This window comes from Anolis sagrei, chromosome 1, assembly GCF_037176765.1.
Source record: "Anolis sagrei isolate rAnoSag1 chromosome 1, rAnoSag1.mat, whole genome shotgun sequence".
NCBI lineage: Eukaryota > Metazoa > Chordata > Lepidosauria > Squamata > Dactyloidae > Anolis > Anolis sagrei.
This window is the reverse complement of record NC_090021.1, coordinates 230,395,315-230,420,512: the sequence shown is the minus strand read 5'-3', so window position 1 is coordinate 230,420,512 and position 25,198 is coordinate 230,395,315. Positions and strand designations below refer to the sequence as shown.

The following is a 25,198-nucleotide window of genomic DNA, read 5'->3' as shown; positions in this document are numbered from 1 at the left end:
TCACTGTTCCCAACCTTTATTAAACAGCCCATTGCCCTTTGCTAGCCTCCTGGTCTTTCTTAATGGGTCCCAACATTTTCAGTTCTCACTAGATTGATAAGCAAGTAGACTCAGAGGGCATCCACTTCCCCTAGAGCCTTCTTCAGCCATAGTGGAGTCTGATTTGTTACTGGTGGCAATGAATCTGCTCCCTTTGGCCAGGAACAGTCCCCGCTCCTTTGTTCAAAGGGCTTTTTTTATTCATCATCGGCAGCTCTCTTCTTTGCTCTCCAAGCCCAGGGTGTCTGTTGCCACTTTGGATCCACACTGTATCTACTAGCTCCTCATTATTTATTCTCATCAGTGTCTTCATTGCCTTTCCATGAATCTTGCCACACATTCCTCATGACCTGCCACCAATATATGGGATTTTGTTCATATGAAGCATGCCACTAGAACTCATACAATTGGGATTCATCGTACTCGGTCTGGAGCCCGTCGTCTGGCTGCGATTCACTGTCTGTATTGTCCTCTGGTGCAGACTCATCCCCTGCCGTGTAGTGAATGATCTTTCTGACAGGGAACACATGGTTCGTAGTACGCACCTCATAGATAGGATCGGAATCATATTCATCATAAGTAAACTCCGGTGCAGACCTGTACCTGGTGGGATGTCCGTGAATACAGTGCCCCACTCCTTCCCTAATACATGCTGTCTCCGCAGGCACACCTGCAAGAAAGAATTCACTTCAGCTCTTATTCATTTCTTCACTCACTTGATTTATACACTGCCTTTCCCCTCTTCCCCAAAACCAGGACTCAGAGGAGCTCACAGTCCAAAGCAAATGTGGTACAATATAGATAAGAGCATAAAAAAGATTACACTGGCCAACACACATTTTGGTGCCCTAAATGTTGGACCTGTTTCTTTGTATATTCGACCTGGCACCAGTTTTTCCCTAACAGCTCTAGTTTTATGGAATATATGCCATACACCAGTCACTATCTACTTGCCCATAGAAAATCATAACAACTAATATCTAAGAAACTAGATCTCATGTGATCTAGCTAATGCAATTTTCTGAATCAGAACCATAAATAACCACAGGAACAGGCCTAAAAACCAAGACACCAAGGAAAAAAGTTTCTTTGTTGAGCTATGTTATCATTCAAATGTCATTAAACTATCAGTTTATGTTGAATACAATTTAAAACAAACATTAAAGACAAAATTAGAAGAAGATTAAAAGAAAGTATAGTACCTTATTAAAATGCCTTTAATAACATTTAGATTCTGAAAACCTGTTAGAATTTTTAAAAAAATCTTTGGTGCTGAATGGACAAGGATGGAGCCTTGCAGCCTCTTTCAGAAGAGAAGACCTGAGTCGAGGTGCGGCCACTGAGAAGACACTTTCTCAAGTCTGCCACCAAATGTCTCTATGAAGGTGGCAAGAGCAAGAGAATGGTCTCCCCAATTTTCTTAGGGCCCAAGAAAATTTCCAGACTGGGGACAACAGAAAAACATGAGTTTATCAGATAGCCTGGGTCTCTGACAATTACACCATATCATGGAAGAAAATCATAGATTTTTGTTCTCTCTCAAATACTGGTATATGAATGGTCCTACTTTGGCTTAACTCCTATCGTTCATGCTCTTAGATTGGTACCATTTACCACAGCAGAGATGCAAAGAAAAGGTACATAAATCCAAAGCAGGCAAAATTATGCCTCACAAGACCAGAATGCAGGAACAACTTGAAAACTTGACACCGAGAGCTCTGCACCTGAATGCAGCATTGCTCTCACAATGATTATACCAACATGAACCACTTTAAAAAAGTCAAAATCCCTCCCATGAGATCATTTATTTTACACCTACTTTCCTTATCTCTAAGTCGCTTGAAGTGAGTCCTTGATTGCAGGCCCTGTTGACTCAGCTCCAACATCTTTGACTGTGACAAACATTTGTCTCCCCCATTTCCTTCACACTGCACCTCTGGCAGGTTCCCATGGGAATTAATCTCACCTTCACTGTTCTCTTGGGAACTGCCAGGAGATTCCAAAACATTTCTCTCTGGGCCCTCTGAAACTCTGCCAGCCTTTCCCTCATCTTCTGAACACTCAGAATCTTACCAGGCCACAACAGACAGTATAAAATCCATGAACATGCGGAGGTATATTAACATCATTGGCCAGCCCTTATGGGTCTGTGATCACAGGACCTGTGAAGTATGTTTTAGAGAGGGTTCCAATGCTTGGTAGATATAAGGATAGACTTCTCCCATCCAGTTAAATAACACCCCTACCTCAAATGTGCCACAAAGTGAACTGAGCTGGGAGCGTAGCATCTTTCAAAACCCCTGCTGAGTCAAAGCATCACTCGAGTCTTTAGGTTTCTCTTCCTTACCATTAACAAGAACAGATGTAAGCTCCCCATCCTCTTCAATTTCCACTCGATCCTCTCCATCTTGAACAATTCTGAAAAGAGTTAATACTGTATAGTTTACATAGTCAATGAGGGAGCAAATGAAACCCCTAGTTACCCAAACACCATTCTGCCCATTACCAGTTGGCTGCAAGAAGAATTAAACTTCATTGAGACAAATAATGGGATTTCACATTGGGCACAACAGTCTTAAAAGTGACTCTGAAGGAGGAAAGGTCTGTATTTCTTTCTACATTCCAAATCCTGCCAATTTATGCTGGGCATCATCATAAAGTGTGGAAGCAGGAGTCAATACACTTTATAGCCCATCAGATCTAGTCATTTAAAATTCTCCTCTTTACTTGACAGCAGGGAATTGGGTCTCCCAGGCCAGGCTGGCATGGTTGACCAAGCCATGTCAACCTTATCTGTGGCTCCAACTAATCCAAAGACAGTTCTTTTTCACTCCTATCCTGTTCCTCCCTGTTCCTTGCCTTTTTTTTTTTCATAGATTTGAGGAACTGGCAACTTTGGTATTAAAGTGAATAACAAGTTGTGTGCATGTGTATGAGAAAGAAAGAAATTGAGCCAGGCCCGTAGCCAGGATTTCGTTTCGGGGTGTGTGTGTGTGATTTTTTTCAGGGGGGGTTTCGGGGAGTTTCAGGCTGAGTTTCGGGGGGGTTTCGGGGAGTTTCAGGCTGAGTTTCGGGGGGGCTAAGTCTGAGTGAAAGAGGGTCTAGCCTAGCAAACCTTTTGTATCATTACCCCAATACCCCCATGGATATGGGATATATTGAGTATGGTGATCAGATCATGATATGAATAAACGTAACAGTTTAAATAATACACCAGTAAGGCCTTTTCGCGAACCACCATGAGAATTTCGGGGGGGGGGGGCTGAAGCCCCTCAAGCCCCCCCCCCCCCCCCCAAGCTACATGCCTGAATTGAGCTATTGTGGCCATCTCCTGCTCTTTGGAGATCTCCTTATGAAATCTTAGGAATCAAGGCATTCAAAATCATGCCTAGTTGGATCCAGTACCTTCCCTCCTATGGGTTTCCTCAGCAGATGGGAGAGGATACATGGCTGATCAGGCCTCAGGCAGGCTGGCCAGAAATGAAATCCATAATCCTGCAGTGGGCCAAAGCACTAACGCCTGTAACCAGTAAAGTTATGGGCATTTCAAATCCTAAAGGTGTATTTGTCCTTTGCCTGATCCTTCTTGATATAGGCCCTTCCTTTCATTGCTACCTAGAAAACACATTTTAAATCAATGGGAAAATTGACTAACTTACACAAATAATATCACACACATATACCAGTGAGGGATCCATATCTGAATACCAAAATTCCCAGCCTTCAAAGCTGTGACAAGGAAGAGAGATGAAGAACAGGGTGGAATAGGGAGATTAGGGTGAGAAAGAGGTGACTTTGGATTAGTTGGATCTATTTTTTTAATGTGTTAAAATTGTGTAAACTTCAGTGCGCAAAGAAAACAAAAAAGTTTGCAATTAGATACAAAAAGAAAGATGGGGCGAAATGCAAGTGGGATCTGAGAAACTTAATTTGTCCAAGACAGTTGGATTTCCTCAATCCCAAACTCTTTCCACATTCCACTTTTGATTGCAGAGTCCATGGCTTCGTTGTGAGCTAGGTGTTTTTCCTCTTTTCACAATGTCTGGAAACAGTCTGTCTAGAGAATCTGAAAATCTGCACAGTATTTCTGACATTTTAGTTGGCGTAACAAGCACATCACCCTAATTTAGATTCTGGAAAAATTACTGTGGAAAATGGAATTACTGGGAAAATGGCTAATGATGTCAGATAAGAATACTGCATTTTCCAAATTCCATTGAGCCAACATGAAATAGCGGCTTGAATATTGGATTACCACTCTGGAGACCAGGGTCCAAATTCCACTTGGCCATAGAAATCCATGGGTTACCTTGGGCAAGTCACACACTCTCAGCCTTAGAAAGGGACAAGGCAACACTCCCACTGAAAAAACCTTACCAAGAAAACTCCATCAGTCAGAAATGACTTGAAGGCCAAAAACAACAAAGCAGTTCTCTATATTGATTCACGGTACATATTGACAATACATTTTGGAGCTTTTTCCCCATTTATTTTTTTTAATTAAATAAACATATCAATCAGTTATCCTCAGTGAAAATTGAAGGAAAATTGAAGGAACAGTCCAGTTACTGCTATAATTAAAATTGGGGCCGGGGGGGGGGGTGCATGAAGGTTGGGGATTCTAGAAAATCTTTCAAGACTGATTTCAACTTGCTTCTTTAGAGGCACTGATGGGTGTCATTTAAAAAATATATATTTATATTTACAGTTATATAATAACAGGCAATAACATCTGTGACTTTTTGTGACATGCGACCTCATCACACGGGCCACCAGAATCACCACGGGGCTCCCCCCATTGCTTCCTTCACAACATGAGACTCCTTCCGTGTTACCACTGTGGCAGCATATATGCTGGCTCTGCTCTAGATGACCGATGGAGCCCCACCAGAAGTTCCTCTGCATTGTGAGATGGGAGCCGACGGGCTCTGTGGATCATCTAGGGCTCAACTGGTGTATGCCACCAGAAAAAGCCCCGTTTATTGAGGCCCTTAGTTTTGGAACTTGAAAGCTCATATCAATGGGAAAGCCTGGCTTGAAAACAAGTATTATTTGGCATGGATGATGTCAGCCAACATTTGAAACCACCCACACTGTGGAAGGAATTTTACCAGGGGAAGTACTGTGCACAAAGGAAGGAGGATTAATCCAGAATAGCAATGCCATAAATTGTATTTCCAGTTTAATTCATCTCCCGCCCACTTTTGTTTCATAACATGCATTCTTGTTTTTCATTACATTTACATTTCCCAATGTTTTATTGGCACTATTCATGTCTCTTTAACAACATTCCAACAAATTGAAAATAAATGTCAGGTTGTTGATGAAAGCATTCTAAGGTAGCCATGATGTTTTTTAATAGGTGCAAAAGACAATGATTGAGAAGCCATTGAAATCCACAAGCATGTGGACAATTTCAACAGAAAGGAGGAAATCATGAAAATGAACAAAAGCTATCTAGCAGTATTTTAAAAACTCTAAAATCAGAACAGTAAATAAAGAGCAAGACTCAAAAAGCAGGGGAATTCCAGACAAGAATAAATCAGGGCCAACTAACACCTCCCAACAAAGGATTCGCTCAGGCAGCAACCAGCCAGTGCTTGAAAGTGCAGGCCATTAAAAGCTAATCAAGCATTTAATGGCCTGCAGACAATAGTTCTTTCTCCCATCCTGGACATTACACAGATATATAAACCTCACTTACTTAGTTTCCAACAGACCCTTCAACCTCTGAGGATGTCTGCCATAGATTTGGGCATGGAACATGCTCAAATCTATGAAAACTCACGGCAAGCCAGTGATTTCGGTCATGAAAGCCTTCGACAACACAATGGTTGTTATTATGATTCAGTCGTGGCTCTCTTTAGCACTGTGTTTCTCAACCTTCCTAATGCCGTGACCCCTTAATACAGTTCCTCATGTGGTGGTGACCCCCAACCATAACATTATTTTCGTTGCTACTTCATAACTGTAAATTTGCTACTGTTATGAATTGTAATGTAAATATCTGATATGCAGGGTGTATTTTCATTCACTGGATCAAATTTGGCACAAATACCCAATTCGCCCAAATTTGAATATTGGTGGAGTTGTGGGGGATTGATTTTGTCATTTGGAGTTGTAGTTGCTTGGATTTATAGTTAACCTACAATCAAAGAGCAGTCTGAACTCCACCAACAATGGAATTGAACCAAACATGGCACACAGAACTCCCATGACCAACAGAAAATACTGGAAGGATTTGGTGGGCATTGACCTTGAGTTTTGGAGTTGTAGTTCACCTGCATCCAACAGAGCACTGTGAACTCAACCAATGATGGATCTGGATCAAACTTGGCATGAATGCTCAATATGCCCAAACGTCAACACTGGTGGAGTTTGGGGAAAATAGACCTTGACATTTAGAAGTTGTAGTTGCTGGGGTTTATCTACAACCAAAGAGCATTCTTGTGACGGCGCAAGTGGTGCCACCTATATGTAGAACTGTAAGTTGCAGGATTTGAACAGTTGTATCAAGCCTGATTTTACGTTTTTACCCTGTAAATGTATAGTTGGATTGATTGTTTATTTATATTATTTATTTATGTCAATTAATGTTGTTTGCACCAGTTGAATTGCTCCTCCTGCTCAACTATTTGACCCCACCTATTCCTAGAGAGCAGGACAGTGCTTCCTTTTCCATTCCACCATCAAACTTTCTATCAGATGGACGGGAGAGAGAGACTTGGCTCTGAAGCCCTTGATTAAGTTACCTCTCAGCACCAATTCTGAGGTTCTTACCCTTGAGACTTATGCTTCATGTTCAGATCAACCTGGATGACGTTGAGAAGTCTCAAGCTCCTTCAAACCAGTCCTTTGGCACCAGAGGAAGACTTTGTGTCTTCAAACATAGGCCATTTGGACTGGGGTTGTGGATTGCTCCGGCATTCACAGCCATTGAGAAAGAGGGACCTGGAAAAACTTCTCAACTGCAAAACTCCTTGGACCCAAGACAACCAGAGACTGTAATGTATATTTTCCTTTACCCCTTTGAAACTTCCAGCTTATTGCCTTAAAGAGATAACTCTTTGTGAACAATAAAACCTATTTTGAGTTATCTACAGTGTTTTGGTATTTGGGAGTTCCAGTTTCCTAAAGGAGGGCAAGAAGCAATCCCCTGGGGAAAGATGTCACGTTCATGCCTCTTTCACTAAGAGTTATAGCCCCCAGGCACGACGGCACAATTCTGAACCCCACAAACGATAGACTTGGGCCAAACTTCCCATACAGAACCCCCATGACCAATAGAATATATTGTGTTTTCTGGTGGTCTTTGGAGACACACACACACACACACCCCGACAGTCCCTCGCAACCCTCCAGGGATCCCAACCCCCAGGTTGAGAAACACTGCTCTAGCATGTACTGAGCCCATACTCAGCTCACCTTTTGGTGGTGACTTGTTTGCCATTAATGAAGTTGGTCGATGAAGAGTAGAACCGGAAACCATTTCCTCCATTGGCACAAGCACCAAAGGGCATGGGCTCTCCTAAAAAACAACATCAGGAAAGGACTGTAGTGGTTCAGTGGCAGAGGAACTGTTTCTTTTGGGGATGAAAAAAGCCCCTGGCTTACTCCCTGGAATCTCCATGCAGAACTGATGGGGGAACCTCTTAAGTGAAAATCGTGGTGAGCTGCTGGCAGTCAGTATTGACAGTACTGAACTAGATGGATGAATTTCTGTGCTCCAAAGATTGCTTAGGCAGGGCTCAGTTTCTTGAGATAAAAGATATGACACACACACACACACACACTCTTTGGGTTCCATAAGCCCCTTCCACATTATATAAAGTCCACATTAAACTGCATTATACGGTAGTATGGACTCAGATAATCCAATTCAAAGCAAATATTATGGATTATCTGATTTGATATTCTGGGTTATGTGGCTGTGTGAAAGGGCCCTTAGGCTATTTTATTTATTTATTTATTTATTTATTTAAAGTATTTATATTCCGCCCTTCTCACCCCACATGGGACTCAGGGCGGATCACAATGCACATATACATGGCAAACATTCAGTGCCATAGACACACAACATATATAGACAGACACACAGAGCTTATTTAACTTCCAGCTTCATGAGGGTATGCTTTCTGAAATTTGGCCACCGGGGGAGCTGCAGCTTCGTCCATTTGTGACACTGATGGAGTACTTCCCCATTCTTTTGCATGCTTCTAGAGAGTTTTATGGCATCGTAAATTAGTTACATTAGCCTCCCCACATAAGCAGTACCTAATTTTCCTACTTGATAGATGCAACTGTCTTTCGGACTGCAAAGGTTGACAGCAAGCTAGACAAATGGTCGGGAGCTTACTCCAACCTGGGCTGGCTTCAAACTCATAACCTTTCGGTCAGTAGTGATTTTTAATGCAGTTGCCTCCCAATCAGCTGCGCCACAACCCGGTCCAATCCTATATTGCAATAAATCCCAGAGGCATAAAATGGGGCAGAAATCCCCCTCTGAATTCACCAGTTCAACGGAAGATCCAACTGTAAAAAAGGAGATTCAACATCAAATCACCATTCCTGCTAGAGGTAGAGGTTTCTGTGGTAGCTTTTCATACTAAGGTCAGGCCTACATAGCCTTTTCAGCAGCCTCCTGACATTGCCATACCACTGACACACAATGCATTGATTTATTTATTGTGAGTGAAAGTTGGTGGCCATTATTTGGACTTTGGGGTTTCTTTTAGCAATATTTTATTAACACAAAAAGTTTTGATATCTAAAAAAAATTAAGGAAAGCAAATCAAACCTAAATACAGTACAATACAAAAATTAAAATATGTAACACACAGTACTTTATAAAAAAAATCTTAATTGACCATCTAGAATATTATTGTTGTTGTGGCTGCTGTTATTAGCCACTCAAAGTGGCTAATCATAATCTAATTCTTGAAACTTAAACTGATATCACCCTTCAATTATATTTCAAGTAGTTGATAACTAAGTCCCAATCTTTCTTAAAGTTTGATGCAGATTCGTCTTTAATCAAGTTATTAATTTAACCTAACTCATCTTATTCACAAGCCTCACTTTCACTTCACTTTCTGTCCCTGTGGTCGCTGGATTGTGAAAAATGTGGCTTGTTGTGGAAACAATTGGCAAGATTTACTGCAGCTGGCAGTTAACCCGCCATACTAAAGCCCGGCCCTATATATTTTCAGGTACACCCACAACCTAAAAGGTGATATAACTTACCAAAGAAAGGGTCCCGTCCCCCAAAGAAGTCCCTGAAGACATCGTGGGCACTGCGGAAGTGGAACATGTAGTCGGAACCCATGTTGGCCCTGGATGATCCCGTAGGCCTACCTGTAAAAAGGTGAAAGGAAAGGAGAGGAAAGTCAGGCATTCAGAGTACAGAATGTTCCCGAGTTACAAACATCTGACTTACAAATGACTCATACTTTAAAACAGGGAGTGCAACAACAGGAAATGGGAGAAATCTGCCCCTCAGAAGGGAATTTCACTCCTGGAAGAGTCATCGTGGAGAAAAGGTGTCTCCAGTGAAGCTTTATCACTACTCCTTGTTTCCACAACACGCCTTTCAAAATGCAGTGACCCCAGGGACAGAAAGTGAGGTGAAATATTCTGAACGGTGGTGCAGACAGCAAAACAAACACCACAGAAGTGTTAACCCTCCCCTATGCTATCTAAAGTTAAATATTTAAGTTTGGATGGAGCCCTACTGGGCTCTAGTTCTAATAAAATCCAGTATGAATTTCTTTTTGATGGCCTAGATCAGGTATGGCCTAGATCAGGCATCAAATTCTCATGGTGGTCCGCGATAAGGCCTTACTGGTGCATTATTTAAACTGTTATGTTTATTCATATCATGATCTGATAACCATACTCAATATATCCCATATGCATGAGGGTATTGGGGTAATGATACAAAAGGTTTGCTAGGGTAGACCCTCTTTCACTCAGACTCAGCCCCCAGCCCCCCCCAAACAAAATCCTGGCTATGGGCCTGGCCTAGATAAAGGTAAAGGTTTCCCCTTGACATTAAGTCTAGTCATGTCCGACTCTGGGGGTTGGTACTCATGAGCTGGCATTGTCCATAGACACCTCCAAGGTCATGTGGCCAGCATGACTGCATGGAGCACCATTACATTCCCACCAAAGCAGTACCTATTGATCTACTCACATTTGCATGTTTTCGAACTGCTAGATTAGCAGAAGCTGGGGCTAACAGTGGATGGTCTACATTCTGATAAAGTAGCCAACAAGTGGCTTGCGGTATTTCCAAATGACTCATCTATAGTTTTAATCAAATATATTATAGTAGTAGTTTTTACTACTTTGGGGACCAAACGTAAGTGGTAGTTTATGCTGACTTAGAAATGCGTAGTTTGAGTCTGATTGTGTTCTTGTGACTAAGGGGAAGGTGTCCCACATACCTCTTCCCATGAGTCCTTCCTTGCCATAGCAGTCATAGACATCACGTTTGCTTTCTGTAAGGAGGAATAAATAACAATTTAGCCATCCATCCATCAGGTGTCAAAAACAACTCCTTGTGTTGCTTCAAAGTAATTGTCAACACGACTACCTTTGTGCTTTGAACATTGCATTTAGCTGTTAAGCATGGGACCTTGTACTGAAGGAAGAGAAACTTTGGCCCCTTCTACACTGCCATAGAATCCAGATTATCAAAACAGATAATCCACATTATCATATTTGAACTGGATTATCTGAGCCTATATTGCCATAAAATCCAGTTCAACGCACTTAATCTGGATTTCATATGGTAGTGTAGAAGGGGCCATAGTATCACTTCAAAGTGGAACATTATTTTCTTAGTGTTTATCCCCTACACTTGTTAAAGTCACCCAGTTCAACTTCTATTTATGGTACTGCTCCATTATATTGGCAGGGGCCACTAGAGGGCGATAGAGAGAGAGAGAGAGAGCAGGGGGTGGGTTGAAGGAGTAAAACCATTTCCCCTGTTTTCCTGTTATTCCCCCCACCCATGTCCCCAACCTGGAAACAATTCTCATTTATGATATGGGAAGGGAGAGGAGACATAACCAACGAAAACGGGAAATTGTTTTCCTCCTTCAACTCCCCCCCCCCCATAAAATGGGCTATTCTCCTCTCTCTAGCGCCCCCTGGTAGCCTCATCCTGGACAATGGAATAGTACCCTATTTACCTTTCCCCTGATAATGTTCCAGTAACCATGATAGAAAGCATTTCCACAAGAAGAGAACACAATTATCTGTGTGCTATATCTGAGAAAGGCCACAAAAGAAATTGGGAGGACTATTGCTGAAGCTCACAAGGATAAGCCATTGATCATCTCCATCAGCTGTGTGGAAGGGGCCTTAAAGAGGAGGAATAGAAAGAAAAGGGGACTGAATACTTACTGTCCGAGAGTACTTCGTATGCTTCTGCAATTTCCTTGAATTTCTGTTCTGCGTATTGCTTGTTGTCAGGGTTTTTATCTGGATGCCACTTCAGAGCTTTCTTCCTGTAACTTTACAGTCCAACACAACACAATGAATTACACGTTTGCATGCCTTAGGCCAACAGCTACCAGTAAGGCACTGCTGGTTCTCCAATTAGTCAGAGGCATAGCCCCTAAGCCCATGACTTCTGCCCAAAGCCTCCTCTTTCTCTCCAGTTTAGCATGATGGAGATTAGATCTGCCTCTTCCCTCCTAACTTTTAGAAAGCTGGTAAAATAATGGCTTTGGGACACTGCATTTGCAGATTGATGACTGAGTCAATAACTGTTGACCTACTGGCGGATGGCGATGAATTTGTAATTTGTGATTTCACTCTGACAAACTGACTTTTTTGTAAATGGTATGAATTGTATTTTAATGTATTTTATATTGATGATGTATATTTGATTTATCTTATTGTACTGAATCCTCTGTTGTTAGCCGGCCTGAGTTCCTCTCCGGAGGTTGAGAAGACCGAGTTATAAAAGCTCTAAATAAATAAATAAATGATTGTGGGATTAATTTTGCCCCGAAATAATACCTAAACCACATGAGACATGCTAAAATGTGCTCCCACTTTATACACACACACCTACCCAAAGTCATAGGATCATAGAGTTGGAAGAGACAACAAGGACCAGCCAGTCCAACTACCTGCCAGAATATTTCCTAATACTTTCTACAACAATTTCAAACTGTCCAGAAAGTGGCCAGAAGAAACACAAAATCTCTTCTGGAGGCATTTTCAACAGGATACTGACAACAGGCAAGATCTGTTTAGGCTATCTAAGGCCCTTTCTACACCACCATATAATCCAGATTTTCAAAGCAGATAATTCACATTATCTGCTTAGACCTGGATTATATGAGTCTACACTGCCATATAATCCAGTTTAAAGCAGCTAGTCTGGATTTTATATAGCAGCGTAGAAGGAACCTAAGTGGAGGAGTGTAAAGAGAGCAGCTGAGCAAGCCTGGTTGATGCCTATGAGGGAGAAAGGAAACACAACTGAAGCCAATGGACACCACACTCTTTGCTGCCTCTGCTATATAGTAATGTTACAGCAGCCCTTTACTGGATACAGATGTTATCCAACTACACAATTCCAATCTCCCTACGTATAAATCCACTTATGAAGACATAAAGACCCAATAGGTTTCCAGTTAAATTTTGTATATAGACCAAAACACGTTATGCGATGTGTAAAAGGCAAAGGGTATTTTTATGGTGCTTGATAAGTGCAAAACACTACTTTTTTTTCCAAAGTGGTTTTTAAATGTACTGTCTCCCCAACAACAAGTGATCACTTTGGTTGATCAACATGTTTAATTTCATTGACTTTATTTACAAATTGCAGCTTTACTATATATTGTATTGAAATGGATGGTTCTTCATAACTAGATTCTATACTGTGACAGCCTAACTTAATTCCAAAATGGCATCAGTGAGAAAATATGATGTGATCTACATCTAACACAATGGCCATTTCTTCATTTCCTCCCTGTTTTTCTTTGTCTGTGTAGCTGTGTCTTCAAGACATCTGTTGACTTACGGTGATCCCATGAATGCTTAGGGCTTCTTAATTCAAGGAATACTCAGAAGTAGCTTTACTAGTTATTTCCTCTGAAATATAGCCTGTAAAACCTGTTATTCATTGGTGGTCTCCCATCCAAAAACTAACCAGCTTCTAAGATCAGGTAGGTTATGTAGGCAGGATTTAGGCTACCCTATGCCTCACTAGAAAACAGGCTTGAGAGGGTTCCTCCAGAACAAGATCTGAATGCTTGTAAGAGGCTGTAGGGGAAAGAATCTCATTTGCCCACCACCAGTTATATTTATGGTATAGTTCCAGCAATGAGCAAGCCTAAGGACAACGTTTCCCGTAGGAAAAAAAGATAAATAATAGCACAGATAGGAGGTTAGATATAATCAACAGGGCCTCACGCTTTTTTAATGTCATCTAAGGAAGCATGTCGAGGGAGTCCCAGAGCTTCATAATATTCCACCATGATGAGTAGATGTATTCCGCAGAACGAGTGAGGAGGACGTTGTTGACACAGTAAATGCAACCAGCACTGAGTGTTGCCTTTGGGTGGCACAAACAAGTCTTTGGGTTCTTAACTGTGGTTAGAGGTGGTCATGGCCATCAACCAGACTGGGCAACCCCATATGGAGAGCAAAAGGCAGTGATTGTGGACAGTTGATCCTACAGCATATGGAAGAAGACTTATGTTAGGTAGATATACATCAACACCTCCCAAGTTCCAAGATAAATACATGGGTAGATAAAATAGGATATTGCTTATTCCTTGTGGGAGGGGGCATTTTTCCTGACAAAAATAAAATGAAGGTATATATGTATAAGGCACAAATGGCCAGCAAACTGGAAATATGCTTTCCAGAATGTTGACTATAGCTCCTTTTTATAAGACACATCTGTTGCCCAGGTGTTGCCTAGCATTTCTCTGCTGCCCTTTCATCTGTGTAGACCAGTGGTTCCCAACCTTTTTTTGACCAAGGACCACTTAGACCAGGGACCACTCTCCAACATTAGTACCAAAAGGGTTATGAATCAGTTTTTTGTCAACTTTAGATTCAGTTTGGTTATTTGGGGTGCTGATTCAGAAAATTGCATTGGAAAGATCACATCAGCATTAGCTTCTGATACAGAACAGAAATAAGTAGTTGCCATCTGCTTGCTCACAGAATAATTTAATAAGTCTTGGTACTATAAGAGGGTTTTGCAAGACCAGTTCTCATTGCAACAGTGTAGTAATGCTGAGGGCACGGACCATATTTTAGTTCTTGCGGACCACTGGCGATCCACGGACCACAGGTTGGGAACCACTGCTCTAGATCTAATCCTAGGAGATATTGTTACTCTAGGAATGGAGTTCCAGTGGACTTCTCAAATTAGTTTGATTTCAGTTCCCATCAGTATCAGGCAGTGTAACCCTTTTGGTGCAGCCCCCGGTGGTGCAGTGGGTTAAACCGCTGAGCTGCTAAACTTGTTGACCAAAAGGTTGCAGGTTCTGCTCTCAGCCCCAGCTTCTGCCAAACTAGAAGTTGGCAAACATGCAAATGTGAGTAGATCAATAGTACCGCTTCAGCGAGAAGGTAACAGTGTTCCATGCAGTCATGCCAGCCACATGACCTTGGAGATGTCTATGGACAATGCCGGCTCTTCAGATTAGAAATGGAGATGAGCACCACCCCCCAGAGTTGGAGACGACTCGACTTAATGTCAGGAGAAACCCTTTTGGTACTAATGTTGGAGAGTGGTCCCTGGTTGAAAAAAGGTTGGGAACCACTGATCTAGAAGATATTTTGGATAGAATTCTTTGTGTGACAACCAGTTCCCCTAGTTTTATCATCGATTGCATTAGCTAGCAAATATGTGAAGATTATATTGTAAGGCATTTAACAAAGAACGGCCTCAACCACAGCCCAACCCCCTACCTATCTGTTGTGTTAGAAATCCCATTATCTCCAACCATTATGGCTGGGGATGATGGGAGTTGCATCCAAGCAAATCTTCAGGATGTTGCACCTAAAAAGAAATTTAAGGTCAGTTTGGAACAAACCAGCTTGTCATTGCCTCCATCTATTTCTGCCAAAGAACAGAGCATCGAGTGCCTTGAGGATAGAAAAAGGTGTAATTATTATGCAGATGTTAAATTACATCCCCTCCTCACCAATAACAACCCAGGCCAGTTAAGGTTTTTTCCCCTCATAATTGAACTAGATGGCTTAAAGTCTCCTAATTCGATCTCTCAAAGAGAGAAGCAGACCTACCTTACTGTTCAAGGAAAAACTGTCCTGGCTGCATGGTGGGTACAGTTCTGAGGTCTTGCAGGTGTAGGTCCACACCTGCACAGGCACAGTTGCTGCTGCCTGAAGGGAACTTAGGAAGGGAATGGAAAAGGAACTCAGCAACAACCTACCACCCAGTTCCTTTGTTGATGAGCAGCACCAACAGCCAATGGGGAGTCCAAGCTGATTATGATGTCACCTCTTGCTAGTTTTCACTGGAGAGAGGATAACCCTGTGATTGTCCAGATGTACTATTGCCTCCTCCCCTTGCCACTGGTCAGCCTGGAGAGGAACTGGAATCCCACAACATCTGGAGAGTTATAGATTCCTCTGTGCTGTTAAAAACAAATTAGAGTTCTCCGATAATTTTGGGTGGAAGAGTAGAAAGTGTTCCCCATGTTATTGTTCTCATATGTAATATACCGATATGTGTAATAATTGCTATGACTACAATGTTTACTCCAGAGAAGAGATCATGTGAAACTCCACATGTGGGCCGGTCAGCAACTTGTAGCATCTCACAATATTGACTATTCTGGTAATGGCTAATGAGCCTTTCAGTCCAACAAAATCTTAGGGTCATATGATTCTCACTCCAGGTTTAGCTGAATCAAACAAAAGCACTTCTGGGATGACCAAAAATGATGCTTTTAATTAATTTGAAAGGTGATTTTAAATTTTATTTTAAAATGTTCAATACACATAGTTATGAAATCTACAGGTGGCAAGTGTCCTATTAAGAGACATTTTGCCATCATCTCGACATGTGATTTTGCTATTAATATGTCATTTTTCACTGGGTCAGGGTTTGCAGATCTCATTAAGACACAAAGAACATTGACTGCCTCTAAAGGCTCACAAATTCCTAAACTTAGTCATAGAAAACTGCCTTAAAACTAAATGAAATCAACCAAGTGTTGTTTGTAGACATTAAGAGCACCAATGAGTACAAGTTGTTGTCTCATATATCATAGGCAGGCATCTCTATATATCACTTGTTGGTGGAAGAGTTATGGTAAAGGGTGCAATCATATGCATTTTGCACTTGTTGCTGTGTCCCTTCATGTTGTTCCTGGGTGATGACACCCCTAAGATGAACCTAGCATGTTTGTTTGCCCTTGCCTTCCCCTGAGCCTGAGAGGCTGGCTGAGATCACTCAATGGTTTCCATAGTCAAGTCTAGATTTGAACCTTCATCTCCAGTCATAGTCCAACACTTTCCACAATCAAGGTGTTTAATGGGCTACTGTCTGAACAAAAAGCCGGGCCAAGCAGACTTTCCCATTTGATCCAGAAATGCTCATATCTCTTACTGTCCTCTACCGCAGTATTACCTAAATTAGAAGTAGTCATAGAGCAGTCCTCCAGATGTTTCCGGACTGCAGTTCCCATAATTCTTCAACATTGTTTTTGATAACGAGCTCTGGTGATAGGTACAGTCTACTGATATGTAGAAAACCATATGTTTTAGTTCCTCCACTAACCAACATAGTGCCATTCAGTTCTGGACTACAATTCATGATCCAGCACATTGGGAAGTTGGGAAAGACTGGTGTACATGGTCTAAGATAGTTACTGTTCTTGTTGAAAGACACTTACTTACAGGAAATTTCAGTAGAGGAGTTCAGCAACTATCTATGAAGAAGAATAGAGCAAACTGAAAAAGCAGCTCTAGCAGCAGCTGTCTTAGATTGATCTGTTTAACTATCAACAATGTCATTAAGTTTTGTTCCAGTGTGGCCTTCGTGTGGATGAAGTCATAACTTAGTTGCAACTGATAGTGGCTTTCTAGAATCCCAGGCAGGGTTTTTTCTCAGCCCATGATTATCTAAAATAGCTTACTGGAGCTCCCTCATTTTGATGGCCAGACCAGCCAAAGCTTGGAAGATGTAATTGATGTTCTTAACCATGGTGCAGGCTTAGCATTGGATTGGTCTGTACTTCACAGTCACAGCTACGCCGAGGGCAAACAGTGCCACTGCAAAAAAAATTCCAGGGTACTACTGAGGATGAAATCAGGATCACAGTGAAGATCTGGGAGGGGATGCCCTTGGGGACTGGCGGGACTGGTTAAGAGAGCAAAGCTCTGCCAAATCCCCTTTCGATGGCATGAACAGGGATAGTTATCCCAGCACACAGAGGCCTCCTGTGGTATTGGAAGATATAAATTACATGCAGTGCAGCCAGAAACAACGAACCATTCCTGGGGCAGGACTACATGATCCCAGATCTAGGGGATTTGTACGATAGTGGTGCAATTGAGAGAGATATCTTGGGTCAGATTTTTTATTTCCTTGGGCAAGATGTCACTGGCACAGGCAGGAGCAGGGAAGCTGCTTGCTACCCCCAGATCTCTGTCATGATGCTCCTCCAGTTAGAGGTCTCCACGTCTGTTGTCCTCTTGATTGAGGAAGAGCTGGTTGATGGTCCCACCAATCACACAAGTGATCTACAGCATATGGGAGAAGTCACTCCAGAGATTACTCATATGGGGTGACAGAAATGTCAGCTGCTTCCCAAGTTACAGGGGAACTTATTTCTTCTGTTGGCAGCAGCTACTGTTGGGTTGCTAGTGTGAGATATTTGAGGGCTTGTAATTCTCTACTGGTTTGTTTTGGTTCACTCAGGATTCCAACAAAGAGGCTTTTATGGCATTCATCATATACGTCAGCAGCTATCATTCCACAGTACAACTATCAGTAATTGTGGATGACTTCCAGAAAATACAGTCCATCATCGCACATTCATTCTCTCCTATTTTGTCATGTGTACACAAGTTTTGTTTTCAATTTTTTTTAAAAAAAAGCAATATTTCTGGTATTTAATGTTTTGAAACTGCAACAGCCCCATATTTCTATAAAGCATGTACAGTTGACCATTCACAGTTGGCCCTGTGAGTTTTGACTTTTGCAGGTTTGATTATTTGTGGATTTTATTAAAATGGGCTCTCTAGGAATCTGTAAATCCTACAGTGTGATCGTATAATCAACTTCTATTTTAAGTTGACCATAGAGCTGTGCTTGAGGACCTAGAGAATCCTAGAGAGATGTTCACACAGATAAAAATAATAAGAAGTTTTCAAATTTGGTTTCCCCACCCTCCACCAAATTTACAGAGATGCTGGGTCCCTAAAAAGAGTTAATTTGGAGGGCTGATTGTTGAGGAAACAGTCAACCTCAGTGTTTTGGTTAACAACTCCCAACCAGCAGCGCCTCCAGTGAAAGAATATGGGAGATGCAATCCCCCCAAAATGGAGAGGACTATAGCTGTAAATTATAGATCTAGAATGCATCAAATTTACTTAATTTATACACGTTTTCAAACTACAAATTCTGTACATTGTAGTCCAAATATTGCAGATAACGATCTTTACTTATTTAAATACTTGTGCCAAGCTTCTGGACATTGCCAGCTTACCTTTAGCATTTTGTATTGATAGAGATAACAATGTGCAAAATGAATTTTACAAGAAAGTTTTAAGAATGGGTTTAAGAGAGGGGAGAAAGGAGTAAAAAGGAGCAAAGAGTGGAGGAATTTGGGGTTGCCAAGCACCAAGGGGAAGAGATGTGAAAGGTGAAGAAGAGATCAAAATTGTTGGAGCATGTAAGGAATCAGTGAGTGAGTGTGTGTCAACTGTAAAATAAGGTGCATGAAGCTGCTTGGCCAGGCTATGCCTGGGGAACAGGCTGAGCCTGAGACTTTTGGATACTGTTACATTTTTGTTCAGGCTTCAGATAGCAGGTGCAACAGAGAGAGGCACAGGCAGAGAGAGAGAGTTTGGAGTGTGATCTCATTTCATAAGCTGCTGAAGGAGTTTATCTGCATGGACAGAGAAAGAACATTTTAAATTTCTCATAAAAGTACATTATGTAAGTTGATACAACTGTTCACATATGTTGTTCTGAACTACAAAGAGTAAACTACTTATTCTTTATTGATCATCTGTGTGGCATATTTTTGTTCTCTGGCACGACAATGTGTGGACTGATAAAACATGAACTACGCATGATTTACATTTTGCCAACAAAATTGACTTGATAGAGATGGGAGAAGGAAAAATTGCGCAGAAGATGGGTTTCATAAAAAAAATTGTTTAGGAACAGAGATGCATAGACACATTGAATTGAAGTATAGAGTTGAGAGGAGAAAAGTGCAGACAGAAAAGGAAAGGAAACGAAAGAGAAAAGGAGATTTGATTGTATGTGTGAGTGCTTGTGTCAGTCTCATACTATAAAATCCATTATGCAGGAACAGTCAAGTGTGGTACTCTGCTTTTGCAGTTTGTAACTGTCCTTTAGTATTTTCTGCAAATTAAACTACTGTATTTTTTAAACTTTTCATTTCTAGTTTTCACTTGGGATCCTAATTTTTCAAGAAAATACAAGGGGACACAGACTGGAAAATTTTCAGATCTGCCTTTTATTATGCTTCTTTCTGGCAATCCATGATTTATAAGGTTCTCCTTGGTCTAGAGTCATAGGAGCAGCTGGAATGGGAAGGCAAAGGAGAGAAATTGCCCCTGCCTGGAACCCTATTCACTTTGCCTAGTAGCTGGCCAGAAATCTCTGGAAGATGTGTTGTCACTCCCCCTCGTGTCCCGCTGACTCCTTTTGGCTGATGCAGATGGATTGTCCTGCATGTGCACAAATTCTTTTCGTTGTTGGGCCAACTGGACTTTTCTACAACTGCAGGTCTCCCATGCAGCTGTATTATTTCCCTCTGAGGTGGGTTGATCACACTTGGGAGCTGGTTCCACTTGCTTTCTTCTGGGATCTCTTTGGGAAGTTGACTCCCTCTACACAAAAGTTTCTTTGTTCCATCCAGGAATTTCTTCATGCCACCTAGAAGACCTTCAGAGCCATCGAGGCACTGCTTCCTTATTCCATTTGGTAGTTGATCCTGCTGGCTATTGCCTGGCTCATCAGGAGGTAAAGTGATCCTAACACAGCTTGGTCCTCCTTCACTGTTACCCAAGGATGCTTTCCCTCCAACAAATGGCTTACATGCAGCAGGCAAATCCTTCAATCCTTGAAGGTTATTAGTGTCTTCAAAAGGTGGTTCTACTTGGTCATGTGGATTGTTGCTTCCAGCAGGTGACGTCTTTTCCTTCTGTAGTTTGTTCCAGTTGGGTGGCAATTCATATTCTGGAGTTAAGCCATCTTGGGTTTGTGAGTCATTTGGCAGTATGGTGCATTCATATGGATATTCATAGAGAGGTTCATACACAGGAGAACTCTTGCACCTATATCGTACTTCATAAACTGGGGAGGTCTCATAATCACATTGCCACTCATATGGAGAAGGGTTATCGTACCTGTACTGAGACGGTTGCCCCAATGAATTTTCATATGCATATTGTGATTCAGATGGAGAAACTGCATATTCATACCGTGAATCATAACCAGAGAAGTCACCGCCATACTGCGATTCATACGATTCGTAGGCATTTTGTGGGTTACAGGGGCATGAGGCCATATATTTACAATAAGTAACATTTTTCTTTGTAGATGACAAGGGAGTTGAACATCCAGAAGGCACCTCATAAGTATAGTTGGCAGGATCATACTGAGGGCCATAAATGGAAGATGAAGGATAAGCAAAGGGTACCTCATCCTTCCCAACCTCATATGCCTCACTTGTGTTTTTCCACTTATCACTGGAATCATATTCTTCAGTAGTTTCATCATCTTCATCAAGCACATCACACTCAGGCTCCGACTTGCATCCATCATGCTCCTTGTATTCTGGCACCGCTTCATATTCTGACTGTAATTCACTATCCACTTCTCCATTGTTGCTTTGATTCTCATCTGTAAATGCAAATAAGCATATCAGTCACTAGATATTATTTTATTTTCTTTCCTTCTTTTTAAAAAGGCAATTAATGTTCCATAATAAGGACTTAATACACTCACCAGTGGAAACAGATGCCCACTCAGCTTGAGGGCAACTATGCATTGCCCTAAGGCCAGGAGGCTTAAGAAATCTTTATAATGATTGACACTGGGATGCTTAGGTAGAACAACTGGCCTCTGCAGGACCTTGAAAACCTGAGGATGGATCAATCTATTTTGTGTGGTTTGTTTCATGATTCTGGAATGTGGAGTCTGTTGTGTCAGAAGATATCCTCTTCAGGTCCCGATGGAGCTTTCTTAAGATAGATTGTACTTGGCAAGGGTGGATGAAGGGAGTTAACGGACATCTGAAACACTGAAAATCTCCCTGAACAAATCTACTAACTACTGTAACAAAATGTAGATTGCCACAATTCATCTGAGCCAGCTACCCATTTTGTACAATATCTTATCCACCAGTTAGCTCCCTTTCCATTATTTATCTCCAAGTATATTTTCCTTCACACTCTGTCTTAAACACAGTCACTGGTAGCTGAGAGAAGCACACGAAATTGTACAAGAAATAGGTAGTTAGTTACATTAAACCAGAACACCAGATAAAACTCAGCTTATCTGCCTCTATGAAGAAGAAATCCCAAAATCAGTCAGTAGGGGTGTTAGGAAAACCTCTTCCTTTAAAAAAGGAAGGTATTCTTCTCAATGGCAGGTCTTTAGATTTCAGGCGACCTAGCATCCTCCTGCACCACAGAGAGCTATTGTGTGTGCTTTCAAGTTGCCTGTCAGCTTATAGATTTCATAGTTTTCTCAGGCAAGGAATACTGAAAGGCTATTTTCCCATTTCCTTCCTTTGAAATATAGCCTGCAGTACTTGATATTCTTGGTGGTTTCCCATCCAAGTACTAACCAGGACTGACCCTGCTTAACTGATTACTTTACAGTATTTAGGTAGAGAAAGTTGGAAATGACAACCTTCTTCAAGCCTTCTCTAGTAATCTGTTTATGTATTATTCTGTTGCTTACTGTTTGTATATGTGTTCTGGTATGCAGCTTCCTTTACTCTATGGTTCCTGAGAAGATATAAAAGGGGCTGCAGACCACGCAATCACTAGAGCAGACTGTAGGCAGACAGACTGCAGGGCACGTGCTCTTTTCCTCTCTCTCCTTTTCACTATGTGACTTGTTGATAGCTGTTTTGTTATAAGAGGGATGCCCTGGCAGGCTAGTACAGGGAACAATCTCAAACATACCTGAAACTGGTCTGATATGTTTGTACCTGTGTATGCTGAACACATGAAGGTTGTGAGTAAACCAAATATGCTATTTTTTATCAAAGTCTGCTTCATTTTTTCCCTCTTGAGTTCATGATATAAAACAAGTTGTTTTATGGGACAGTATATATGCATCTGGGTACTGAAAAACATTCTAAAGCTCAGTTTTTTGATGCACTGGCAAATCTTTGTTTTCCTAACAGATCGGAGCTAACATGTTATTCAGTCTAACAACTGAAATAATTGCCTTGCAGAATTATATCTGGTTGCATGCCACAAGAGAAGATTCTACTCTAAATGGTTTTTGGCTCTTCTTTGAAAGGACATGCTTTTCTAAAAAGTTCTGACCTCCAAAAGGTGTTTTTTCAAAGGGTTATGAATGCCATTTTCCAAAAGAGAGCTTTATAGAATTTCTCGTAGTAGCTGTACTGAGACGGTTGCCCCAATGGCAGCTGCCATTGAGTGACAATGCGCCTTCAGGGATATTTCAAAATCCAGTGTGCCCAACCATGCCCCAGGATCCACCCCTGGCCTAGCTGCCTTCATGGCCAAGAACTGCCTTGTTTCCTTTGCCTTTCCTTACTCTTGTGGTGTCATGATTCTTTGTGTAGCCCAGCCATCCTGAAGCATCAACTCAGATTTGCAAATTTAACAGAGCAAACTGAACCAATTTCCTAATGGAGCTTCATCTCTAGATGTCTATTTCAAAAGATGTCAAAGAGAACATGATCTCTTAATACCCATTAAGTCTTTTAACCAGGGATTCTAGAGAGATTAAAGGAAGGTTCATTTCCTCTCAATGAATGGTTAGAGAAAGTCTAATCTACATCGGTAATTGTTCATAGAAAGCCAACAGGTGATAGCTATTCAGGTTGAATTAACACAGAATACAAAAGCACGAATTGTGTCTGAGATAAAAAGAGCTCAAACTGTTCATAGTTATTTTCTGTAGTTTTTGATAGAACTTTTATGTCTGTGAATTAATGGATTGCACTGGGACACCTTCTATTTTTATGAATTTACATTTGCCCATAAAGATTGCTCCTCACCCGAAGGATCAGCAGATTTCAGCTCTATCTCTTCCTTGGCTTCTACTTGTTCAGCATCCTTCTCTGTAGACCTGAAAAAACAATAGATTGGGTGATCCCTCCAAAATGGGAGCAGAGGGCACTTTTAGATGGGGTATGTCTATTCAAAGGTTGTGAGATTTATTGGTGTCTAAAATATTCAAATATTAGTTTTGTGGCACTAGAGCAGCATTTGTCAACTGGGGGTCAGGACTCCTGGGGGGTTGTGAGGGGGAGTCAGAGGGGTCACCAAAGACCACCAGAAAACACAGTATTTTCTGTTGGTCATGCGGGTTCTGTATGAGAAGTTTGGCCCAATTCTATCATTGGTGGGGTTCAGAATGATCTTGGATTGTAGGTGAACTATAAATTCCTGTAACTACAACTCCCAAATGTCAAAGTCAATTTTCCCCAAACTCCACCAGTATTCTCATTTGGGCATATTGAGTATTCATGCCAAGTTTGGTCCAGATGTATCATTATTTGAGTCCAGAGTGTTCTCTGAATGTAGGTGAACTACAACTCCAAGACTTAATGCCCACCAAACCCTTCCAGTATTTTGTGTTGGTCATGGGAGTCCTGTGTAACATGATTGGTTCAGTTCCATTGTTGGTGGAGTTCGGAATGCTCTTTGATTGTAAGTTAACTATAAATCCCAGCAACTACAACTCTCAAGTGACAAAATCAACCCCCCAAACTCCACCAGTATTCAAATTTAAGCATATTGGGCTATTTGTGTCAAATTTCATCCAGTGAATTAAAATACATCCTGCATATCAGATATTTACATTACGATTCATAACAGTAGCAAAATTACAGTTTTTAAGTAGCAATGAAAATAATGTTATGGTTGGAGGTCACCACAACATGAGGTACAACTTCCAGGGTTTCTGTTTTAGAAAAAAAAACCTTGTCCAAACAAAAAGAAAATGTGTATCATTTTTATAAGCTGAGAGTCTGTATTCCCTCCCCCCCCCCCCCCCAACACACACAACAAAAACTAAACAGTGTCCAATTGCATTGTCTGTTGTCAGGTAACTGTTTAATATTGACAGCATGATGCAGTGGTTTCAGTGTTAGACTAGGAACCCCAGAAAACTTACATCTGAACCCCTCTAAGTCACAGAAACTCATGTGTCCTTGGACAAGTCATTGCCTTAGAGGATATCAGCATTAGTGCATTCTCTTGGCTAGATGTTTATTTAGCTATCTGTTTAACTGCATTACTTGTCTGTTTAAATACCTACCCCACCTACCTTACCCTCTGCCTTACCCTCTGTGTTATGAGGTGGTTGACTAATATTGTGGCAGTTTAGATTTAATTCCTACCTTTTTCTGGTTATGATGTTTTTCAAATGGAAGACTTTGGGATCCAGAGAGAAGAAACACAGTGACCTTTTGGGGCCAAATGTAATTGAAACACCTGCAAAAGAGGACACAAATTTACTCCTCGGAACTTCTGGGAATGGTATAGCTTCCAATGCTACTTGCCACATAATACTCCAAGCTTCTTCCTGAATTCCCTCACATGTTTAGGATAGCAAAAGGATCTGCTATACAAATTGTACCAGCTCATTGTCCTAATGTTGGACTAGGGACTTTATCTCAACAGTCAGTTATCTCACAGAAATCATGTTGTTGAAGCAAATTTAAATATATTAGTATGG

General features: G+C 41.3%; 1 protein-coding gene across 1 annotated transcript; it reads right to left on the bottom strand.

Moving 5' to 3' along the window:
• On the bottom strand, positions 1-15,470 carry LOC132761917 (dnaJ homolog subfamily B member 6-like). Its single transcript, XM_060754962.2, has 8 exons — positions 15,325-15,470; positions 13,474-13,735; positions 11,449-11,558; positions 10,485-10,538; positions 9,283-9,393; positions 7,465-7,567; positions 2,387-2,457; positions 1-709 (listed from the first exon to the last, which is right to left on the bottom strand). Exons 2-8 carry the CDS (start codon positions 13,536-13,538, stop codon positions 432-434), a joined length of 792 nt encoding a protein of 263 aa, XP_060610945.1. The 5' UTR covers positions 13,539-13,735; positions 15,325-15,470; the 3' UTR covers positions 1-431.
• Positions 15,471-25,198: the final 9,728 nt, after the last annotated feature.

What these genes read in the sequence shown, in the direction of transcription:
- LOC132761917 (XM_060754962.2), bottom strand. Translation starts at nt 13,538, where the DNA reads ATGGTGGAATATTATGAAGCTCTGGGACTCCCTCGACATGCTTCCTTA. An exon ending in GGGACGGGACCCTTTCTTTG is followed by an intron (nt 7,568 to 9,282) that starts GTAAGTTATATC and finishes GTTGTTTTTTAG; the next exon opens with GAGAGCCCATGCCCTTTGGT. An exon ending in TACATCTGTTCTTGTTAATG is followed by an intron (nt 710 to 2,386) that starts GTAAGGAAGAGA and finishes TCTTTCTTGCAG; the next exon opens with GTGTGCCTGCGGAGACAGCA.